Source organism: Mus pahari, chromosome 8 (genome assembly GCF_900095145.1).
Source record: "Mus pahari chromosome 8, PAHARI_EIJ_v1.1, whole genome shotgun sequence".
NCBI lineage: Eukaryota > Metazoa > Chordata > Mammalia > Rodentia > Muridae > Mus > Mus pahari.
The window spans coordinates 45,639,442-45,649,022 of NC_034597.1; the positions used below are offsets into that span (position 1 = coordinate 45,639,442).

Genomic DNA, 9,581 nt, shown 5'->3' on the forward strand with positions numbered 1-9,581 from the left:
AAAAAAAAAAAAAATGAAGACCCAAAGACCTCTATTCCTGGACTCTGGGCTCCCCAGTAAGCTATTGTGCTGGACTGGCAGCAACTTCAACTAGTATTCAGCTAACGAGCCACAGAGGAACAGAAAGGAAGCTTTGCAGAGCAACCCCCAAGAACATGCAGACTGAACCGGAGTCACCAATGCTAGAATGCGCTCATACACTCACGGTCCCGGGTACTCACTCAGAGTGATGTCCCGATAAAGCACAGTCTCAAAGTAGCCTGCAAAGCCATGGAACACAGTGTTCACCTCCACAGGAAACTCCAAGGTACAGTAGCGGTTGTTGTCAATCATAGGATCTGTCAGGAAAGAGGTGGATGGATGACAAGGAACCAAAAACCCTGAGCAACTTGGCAAACTTGAATAAGCCCTAGCACTGGAGGGCCAGAGCCGCAGACTCGGGGCGTTCACACCCGTCGCAGTCAGAAGAGCCATGAGTGAACCTACCTCGGTTGGGATGGCTGAAGGTAAAGCAGGGCTTAGGAGCAGAGAGCTGGTGGAAGTTGTGCAGCCGAACCACGTAAGGCATCTCGAACTGTGCCTGTCCAGGGAGAGAAAGCAACAACTTCAGGAGATAGACAGAGAATGCTGGGGCTCCAGCACCAAAGGAACAAACAAAAACACCCACCGCTCTACTTCAACCACCTTCTTCATGCCCAGCTTCTCTTCCACCTTCATCGGCTTCAGAGGAAGACAGTGAAGAAGACTAAAGAATAGCCCCTCCTAAAAAAGCAGCTCTTTACCTCAGGGTCACGGTCCTTTTCCCGACAGGCACGGACCTCGTTGTACAGCTTAGAGGAGGAAATGGGAGCCAGGAAGGAGGTGTATTCCCCAGGAATGCTCACGCCGTCATCTGCACAGCCAGGGTCAAATCAGTCCCCAGGAGGAGGGAAGTGGTATTTTTATAGCAGCCAAAGGCTCAAAGACCGGAACAAGCCAAGGTTGCTATGGACATGGCCGGAGCACAGGCTACTGGGTCACAGGAACCCCACTCTTACTAAGTTAGAGCCATAGGTTAAAGGTAAAAACAACCAACAGAGAGCCATGCACTACTCAGCAAACACACTCTGGGCTAAGAGCCTCGCTCTGTGAAAACGATAGTCCTTACACAAACTGAGAGGACTATGAGATAGGTCCCTGCTGACACAATCCTGTGGGACCATACACAGTCCGCTGCCGCCTAGCGAGTATCAAAAGGCAAGGTCTGACTGCACTCTAACCCAGTGGGGATCACAGCACACCATAAAAGTTCCCAACAAGCATTAAGCCCAAGGTAACAATCACACGCAGAGCCTCATTTCAGATAAATGCTCCACAGCTACGTTCCGAGCCCACAGACCTCAGGGAGTCTCTCCTCTGCCACTTGTAGATCTTTTTGTTTTGTTTTGTATTTTTTGTTTTTCAAGACAGGGTTTCTCTGTATAGCCCTGGCTATCCTGGAACTCACTCTGTAGACCAGGCTGGCCTCAGACTCAGAAATCTGCCTGCCTCTGCCTCCCGAGTGCTGGGATTAAAGGCGTGTGCCACTACTTCCCAGCTCACGTGTAGATCTTTTGACTCTAGCAAGCAGCAGTTCGCAGCCATGTGGTCTCCCCCCAACCTGGACAAACCTTTCAGGAAGTGCTGTGCTCCATCCAGACACTCTGGTGACAGCTCGTTGTCGGCAAAGGAGCCCAGAAGCTCACTGACAATAATGTCCGCTTTCTCCGGAGCCACCCATTCCCGCATGTCTGATGAGACAACTGTCACCTGGCTTCCCCATTCTTCAAACTGCCAGTTCTCTAGCCTGAAATCAGAGGTGACAGAGTAAGGAAGACTTCAGCTGGAAACGGGGACCAGGACAAGCTGCCCAGCAAGTTGCTACTCACGTTACCACAGCATTGGGGTTCTTCTCCACGGCATACAGCCGGATCCGCCGCTCAGCCTGCTTGGCTGCCCGGAGCGACGCATTCACTAGAGGACCCCGGCCTGCACCCAGCACCATAAGTACCCTAAGGACAGGGAGAAGTCACACAGACTGAGCAGAGGGAGGGGCAGGCGCACGACCCCCTGGGAACAAAAGGACAGTACTCACTGGACATTGCTCTCCTTTTCTTCTTCTGGTACTCGGTCTAGCAAACATTTATAGATAGCCTGAGGGGAAAGACAGGAAACCTCACAGCTGTGACCCCTTCTTCACTAACCTTACCCTGGCCCCGTGCTTTGCCACGCTGAAGCCAGCACCATACCTGCTGATACTGAGAGTATTTGATGGGGTCCTTTTCAAACACTTCATATGTCTGAGATTCCAGATTGTCCATCAAAGGCTGACAGAGGAGACAGAAGAACAAGTTGGTCAGTATTTGGCAAATGGCCAAGACATCAAAAATTTCGCATTGCTTCTTGAATTTCGGTAGGACCCACCTGGACTATCTACTCTTAAGAGATACTTCTTGCCCCTATCTCTGGCTATTATTACAATTACTATTGTCTTTTCAATTAAAAACATGCATGCAGCCGGGCGTGGTGGCGCACGCCTTTAATCCCAGCACTTGGGAGGCAGAGGCAGGCAGATTTCTGAGTTCGAGGCCAGACTGGTCTACAGAGTGAGTTCCAGGACAGCCAGGACTACACAGAAAAACCCTGTCTTGAAAAAACAAACAAACAAACAAAAAAACATGTATGCACATGGATATTCTGCCTGCGTGTATGTCTGTGCAAAACATGCACAGGCAGTGCCTGACGAGAAGGCACTGAGAGCTCCTCTGGAGCTGGAGTTACAGCTGGGAGCCACCATGTAAGTGCTAGGAACCAAATTCGGGTCCCCGGGACAAGAAGCCGGGGCTCTGAGCTCTGAGTCATCTCTGCAGTCCCTGTCACCTTTAACGCTCTCCACACCTACCTGGAGTGGGGACTGCAGATAGTCTTCATAGCCTTTGGCAAAGAGCTCATATGCATTGGGAGGAGGGCGATTTTGGCTTAAGTATTCCAAGTACTGGAGGTAGGAGCAGAACTCCTTCTCTGAGTGGTGGTTGGTTCCCGTGATGATAAACTGCACTTCCAACTGTGAGAAAAGTCAGAGCACGAAAGCCAGCCAATAAACCACGATTCTCAGACATTATGGTTTATAACCAAAAGCCCCAACATAAAATAAAACCCATACCAACAGCTGTCCAGCATCTGTCTCAGTACCAAAAAAGGTAGGACTTTCATAAACGTATAAAGTCCCCATATGCTAACACAAAGGGCCACAAGTGGTGGAGGTGGGGGTGGGGTCCCTGTAGGTATCACAGGAGCAGGAAATAATCCATGACAAGGTGAGAATGAGAACTCAGTTCATCCTGGCCTAGGCTGGACCAAACTTGAGAGTCTGATGTTAGGCAGTTTATTGCCTGCTCGTTTAAACACAGTACAATTCCGTGGGAAGTTCCCTGGTGTAATACAATCCCCGGTGCACGAGGAAGCATAATTGCATCGAAACTCAGCTCAAGGTACAAGTTACTTCTTCCAAGAAGATGAGTTTAGAGATAGGCTGCAAGTACTAGCTTAAGGATTAGTGTGGTCTTGGCCATACAAAGACCTGAGAAGTCATTTGGGTTAAATGCCACCTCCAGTCCTGGTTGTGGGAGCTTATGGCCTGGCCCTTCAGATAACACAGATCAGCAGGCTGTGTTAATCACCAATTCTCAGCTCTCTGGATGAAAAAACAGGTTATACTTCCTTCCTTTTGGAAAAAAAAAACAAAAAAACCACTCCTGCATGCTTAACATTCAAGACTAGCCTGGTCTACAGAGTGAGTTCTAGGACAGCCAGGGCTACATAGAGAAACCCTGTCTTGGGGAAAAAAAAAAAAGGCTTTCTTGTGACATTTGGTTCTTTCTCCAGAAACCAGAGAAGTTCTGGAGAAGGAACCAGAAAGAAAACAACCATTTGTTCCTCTCCCAAAGGAGGAAAAGTCATCTTAGTGACTAAGTCTGGCGGGCCACCCTGAAACCCTACAGCTACCCACCTTGAGGAGCCGGAAGATCAGCCTCTGCTGCACCTTAGAAAGAACAGGAAATCCCTTCTTGTTGGTTAGGAAAATGCTGGTGGGGAGAATGGCTGCTTTGATGGGCTCTCCAAGCCAACGGTCAATGACGTGATTAGACGGGAGGTCAGCTCCAATTTCAAGAGCTACACAGAGGAAGAAAAAGGACACCAATTGCTGAGCAGGGAGCCCACCTTACTGGGTGCAAAATTTTTCCCTTCTGTTGAGCACAGGGAAAGCAGCCAAAACACCCACCTCACACACGGAACTCACTTCATTCTCCTTTTCTCAGGCAGGCAGGTTCTCACTGTATAGCCTTGGGTGGCCTATGAGCCACGGAGACCCACCTTCCTCTGCGTCCCATGTTCAGGGACTAACGGCGTATGAAAACAGAATGGCCAGGGCTGGTTCCATTTTCAGAGTGGGTCTCAGGTAACCCAATGTAGCACTGAACTTTCTGTGAACTTCTGATCCTCCTGTGTCCACCTCCTAAGAGGTGGAACTGCAGACATATGCCACTACATTTTGTGTACTATGGATCTTATGTAGGGGCTTCACGCATCTGGACAAGCAAGTGTTCTACCAACTGAATTACACCCCAGCCTCATGAAATTGTTCGCTTTTTTTTTTTTTTTTTTTTTAGATTTACATTCATTTTTATTTGTGTGTGTGTGTGTGTGTTATGTGCCATTGTGTGCAGTTCCCCATGGAGGCCAGAAGAGGGCACCAGACCTCTGGAGCTAGAGTTAATTTGCAGTTGTGAGCAACCCAATGTGGGTCCTGGTATCTCAACTTTTGTCCTCAAAAACAGAGCAACTAGCATTCTTAAACACTGAGCCGTCTCTCTAGCCTTGAAACTGCTAATTTTTCTTTTTAAAGCTATGGTCTTTCTATGTAACCCTGACTGTCCTGGAAGGTTCTAAATTGCTGATTCTTACTTTTGTTTTGAGACAAGGGTTCTTTGTTTAGGCTTAACTGCCCTGGAACTTAATCTATAGACCAGGCCAGCCTCAAACATGCAGAGACTTGCCTGCCTCTACCTCCTAAGTGCAGGGACTAAAGGTGTGCGCCACCACGGCTTGGCTATTTTTTTTAAGACAGGGTCTGTCAACGTAGTCCTGGCTATCCTAGAATTCACTATATAGACAAGGCTAGCTTTAATTACACTCACAGAAATCTGCCTGCCTCCAGTTCCCAAGTTCTGGAATGAAAAGTGGTGGGCCACCTCGTCCAGCCTGCTGATTCTCACTCCTAGGAGGCCGCTCATGTCTCAGACCCTTGTGGACTTACCTACTGCAATTCTACCCTTGTGGACTTACCTACTGCAATTCTACCCTTGTGGACTTACCTACTGCAATTCTACCCTTGTNGCAATTCTACCCTTGTGGACTTACCTACTGCAATTCTACCCTTGTGGACTTACCTACTGCAATTCTACCCTTGTGGACTTACCTACTGCAATTCTCTTGCTGTAGTCACACAGAGTCCGGAAGTTATGCCACCTGCCCAGAATCAGAAACAAAGAAAGAGCCCGTCAGGTGCATGTGGCTTATACCTCAGAAACGCTCCCCACCAGTGCCCCATAGCCCTCGCCCCACCCCATGCGGTACAGCAGCAAAGGGAGACACACCACATCCATGTCTTCTCTTCTCCACTGTACTCCTCTGTGTGTGTAGTCGGTGCATTCTCAATGACATCATCTCGCAGGTCCTCTGGGGCCACCAAGGGGACCCTCATCCAGAACTGCACATGAACAGGTTCCCTGTTAAAACCCTGTTTCACATTCATCGGGCCCAGAAAGCATCCCTCAAAAGATCTCCATCCAGTTCACAAGTTAATCTCCTTATATGCTTTTCTAAATGTGATTACATGTGTTTAATATCTCATACGTATCCTTATGTAAATACCTAGCTTGTCTTTTATTTTAATTAGAGATAATTTAGTATTTTCTCTATCTTTTGTTTTATAGTGCTAAGACTCAAACCCAGAGGCTCACGTATGTTAGGCAAGTGATCTACCACCAAGCTCCATCTCTAGCCCCATATACACTGCCCTGAAAGATTCTGCACAGCACTTTTAGGCAGAGTCAGGAATGAACAACACTGACATTTCAATTCTGCCAAATGCACTGGGAGTGTAACTAGGCAAAAGGTACAGCTATCATGATACAGAGCAGGAAAGAGCCCCCCAGGCATACCATGGAAGAGTGGTGGCCAGTGTGGATGTGGTTCGTCAGGACTCTGGCTAGATTGGTGTTATCTTCCTGATTTAGGGGCAATAGGAAAGCTGGAAGACCCAGATATGCCCCAAAATTCAGCTCCTGTAACATAGCCTGAAACACAGGACAAGAAAAAACAATTAAGAGCTAGGAACCAAATACTTTTGGGGTAGGGAACAGTAGAAACCGGCTCTGACATTGTAGCCCAGGCTGTTTTGGAATCCTCTGTATAACTCAGCTTGACTTTGAATCTGAGGCAGTCCTCGCTCACTCTCCCTTTTTTTTTTTTTGGTTTTCGAGACAGGGTTTCTCTGTGTAGCCCTGGCTGTCCTGGAACTCACTCTGTAGACCAGGCTGGCCTCGAACTAAGAAATCCGCCTGCCTCTGCCTCCCGAGTGCTGAGATTAAAGGCGTGCGCCACCATTGCCCAGCTCGCTCACTCTCCTGAGTGCTAGTATTACACTATAAGCTACATACTCAGCCAAAACCAAAGCCTTTTGGAACAGGGTCTTAGAGTGTAGCCCTAACTGACCTGCTGAGTTGGAGATGTACCCCTGCTGAGGTTATAGAAGTGGAACCATCACATACAGCTCCAGACACTTTTAACTGTACCCTGATTCACCAGGTTACTCTCCTAACCTAGTTTAGTGTCAGAACTAATTTATTTCCTTTTCTTCTCCTGGCATGGAATTCTCAATCCTCACTCATTATCTTCCTGACGTGGGAATACCCTCCCAAACACTTGAGATTGCAGATAGGTGCCACAATACGCAGGTCAGGCCTAACCTTTATAGGGATCCCACGAAGAAATTAAACTGCCTTACCGCCTCAGAGTTCCTTCGGATCTTCTCCACCTTTGAGTCTGGATGAATCCATGGAGAAAGCTTCCCCACAATTAGCGTATTCCAGTCTGCATCCCCCACCCAAGAGAGACAAAGACTCAATGGGGGTTGGCATTTTCTTGCTCAAATTCTAGTTCTCAGCAGAGAATAAAGAGCAGAGGTGAAAGACAGGACTTTTTGTCTCTGATATAGGGATAGCCTGATGAAGAATGGGGGACTGCAACTTTTAGAAAGGAAAAAAGAAAAAAAAAAAAAGAGTACTCTGTGTCATAGGGGTTAACCAATATATAGCCAAGTCAGAGGAGGAGGAGGAGAATTAAGTCCTATAAAGCAGAAGATATTCCTGCCTCTAATAATTAAGGGACACAGGGGATGGTCCCTACCCCTTCCTGACAGCAGTAGGTCTGATCGTGTCTGGGGGCCAGGCCGATTCTTAGCAGGTTCCTGAATGAACTCCCTCTTGAAACGCGGGTGGAAGACAGGCATGCAGAGGAAATCAAACCTACAACCGCGACAGACCCAGAATCGTCATGTAAAGTGAGGGCCCAGAGATCCAACCAACTAGGTTTAATATCTTGATTTTGCACAGTTCCATAAAGGCACCAGTCATCGCCACGGGCTACGGAGGTCAGCCCATCTTGGGGCACATCACTTTCACTACACTGTGGATCAATTTCTTCCCAAAACACAATCATGGAAAGATGAACGAGAAATGGGCATCCAAGCCAAGGCGCGTTCTTTCTTCCCTGACTTTACTAGCTTTCCAGGGCTGTCAAAGTTAGACTTGACCCAACACTGCCCATGCCTCCCCAAGCCAGATTAACCTCTTCTCTCGATTGCCTCCTTATACTTCTCTCTACTCTCGGATAATCCCAGTCTCCAAGGCCCTAGAAGGAATGACTGTGCGTCTCTTTTAAAATTTACCCTAGAACTCCCCTGATTTTTTAACTCGGTGACCACACGCCCCCCCAGAGTTTCATTCTCTCGTTCTTAGGGCCGAAGTCTTCCCCACTCAAGAGTAATGGTGTCTCAAGCCCTCATCCCCTGGAGGGGACTCTGCCCTCCTTGTTCCCCAAATTTGGATCCCGCAATCTGGCGGAAGTCCGGCCCTCACCCCTGCTTGGCCACAGCACCCAGTGTGTCAGCTATTTCGGGAACGCAATTCAGGTCCCTCCCGCTGGACACGCGGCTGCCACCAGCACCTCCGACTGCCATCGCCGCCATCTTTTCCCTCGCGCGGCCCACGCCGGGATTCCTTGATACTAGAGGCCAATCACGAAGCGGTGAACAGTCTCCGGGAGGCGGGACAAGTCGCCTTAACAACCAGAGCGTCTTTACAGCTCCAGAGCGGAGGCGGAGGGACCAAGCCGCTGCTCCCGCCAATCCGCGATCCGCACAGTGACGTGGGCGTGGCTCCCCACCAATGACAGGCTCTCATTGGTGACGCTCAGCAATCTCCCAGAATGCCCAGTCCATTTGTAGCACTCTAGTGAGACTACAGGTCCCATGGAGCCTTGCAGGAAGGCCTGAAGTATCATTATTGGGCCAAACTCTAACGTCTGCGGGCCAGTGGCGCAATGGATAACGCGTCTGACTACGGATCAGAAGATTCCAGGTTCGACTCCTGGCTGGCTCGTTGGGACTGGTACTCCTTTATTTGCATCCCTCGCTAATCTAATCATCTCCCAGTGTTGCTAGTTTGAAAACGTTTTTCTTTCCTTGTCCCTCAACTTGTTTATATCCTCCGCTATCTCTTCACACTGTAATTTTCAGGTCTTAATTTGGTTCTGTTTTGCACTCACCTGATGCTGGTCTTTCTCATTCCTCTCTTCAAAGCTGTTTCCTGTATCATCAAGTTATTCTGAGCATGAAAATTTTGGTGAATGGACTGTTAAAATGAGCTTTGTCTCATTGCTATGCTACACTTAAAAAATAAACTGTAGTAAGTCACCCACTAGTTCCTAGTGATTCTGTCTCAAACACAGATGTAAATAAACATCTTCGCGCTCTCACACCCGTCAGAGGAAGGAAATTCACGAGAAATTACAGTGTCCAGGAACCTTGAAAAAAAAAAAATAGTGATAGGGGCGACATCCATCATTTTGTCCTTGCAGTGGGAACCGTCAGGGGGAGTCGGATCTGGGGACTGAATATGCTGAACTGGTCGTCTAGTGAGTGCTGTGTAATAGAGAGTTGTATGAACCAAATGACATGAACCAGACAACATTTGGATGTTTCTAGAAGAGAAGTCTTAAGTAGTGAGATCAGAGGTTCTGAGGAGAGTGTCTTAGCAATACAGGAAGGATGCTGGTGGGATGCGCTCTTAGGAGCCCTGTGTCATGTGAAAGTCAGGAAACCAGAGAACTAAGAAAATGTACCATGAGGGTGCTAAGAATGTTTTTGTCCCACCACCACCACCTCCTCCACCACCACTACCACCACCACCTCCTCCTCCTCCTCCTCCTCCACCACCACC

The 9,581-nt window shown here is 48.4% G+C and overlaps 1 protein-coding gene and 1 non-coding gene across 3 annotated transcripts in view; one reads left to right on the forward strand and one right to left on the reverse strand.

The window, feature by feature from the left end:
- Positions 1-8,443, reverse strand: part of Prmt5 (protein arginine methyltransferase 5) — a 10,026-nt gene extending 1,583 nt beyond the window's left edge. The window contains exons 1-15 of one of the 2 annotated variants that reach the window (XM_021204203.2): positions 8,220-8,437; positions 7,489-7,607; positions 7,088-7,173; positions 6,243-6,377; positions 5,676-5,788; positions 5,498-5,547; positions 4,028-4,191; positions 2,921-3,082; positions 2,268-2,345; positions 2,114-2,172; positions 1,908-2,030; positions 1,650-1,825; positions 783-892; positions 487-580; positions 222-338 (exon numbers count right to left, since the gene is read on the reverse strand). In XM_021204203.2, the coding sequence (XP_021059862.1) occupies positions 222-338; positions 487-580; positions 783-892; positions 1,650-1,825; positions 1,908-2,030; positions 2,114-2,172; positions 2,268-2,345; positions 2,921-3,082; positions 4,028-4,191; positions 5,498-5,547; positions 5,676-5,788; positions 6,243-6,377; positions 7,088-7,173; positions 7,489-7,607; positions 8,220-8,329 (1,696 nt within the window). In that variant the 5' untranslated portion in view covers positions 8,330-8,437. Of the gene's footprint in view, positions 1-221; positions 339-486; positions 581-782; positions 893-1,649; positions 1,826-1,907; positions 2,031-2,113; positions 2,173-2,267; positions 2,346-2,920; positions 3,083-4,027; positions 4,192-5,497; positions 5,548-5,675; positions 5,789-6,242; positions 6,378-7,087; positions 7,174-7,488; positions 7,608-8,219 lie in introns of both variants that reach the window. The other variant, XM_021204205.2, reaches the window with a different exon arrangement.
- Positions 8,444-8,668: 225 nt separating this feature from the next.
- Trnar-acg lies at positions 8,669-8,741 on the forward strand. Its single transcript has one exon. It is a non-coding gene; the product is annotated as a tRNA-Arg (tRNA).
- Positions 8,742-9,581: the final 840 nt, after the last annotated feature.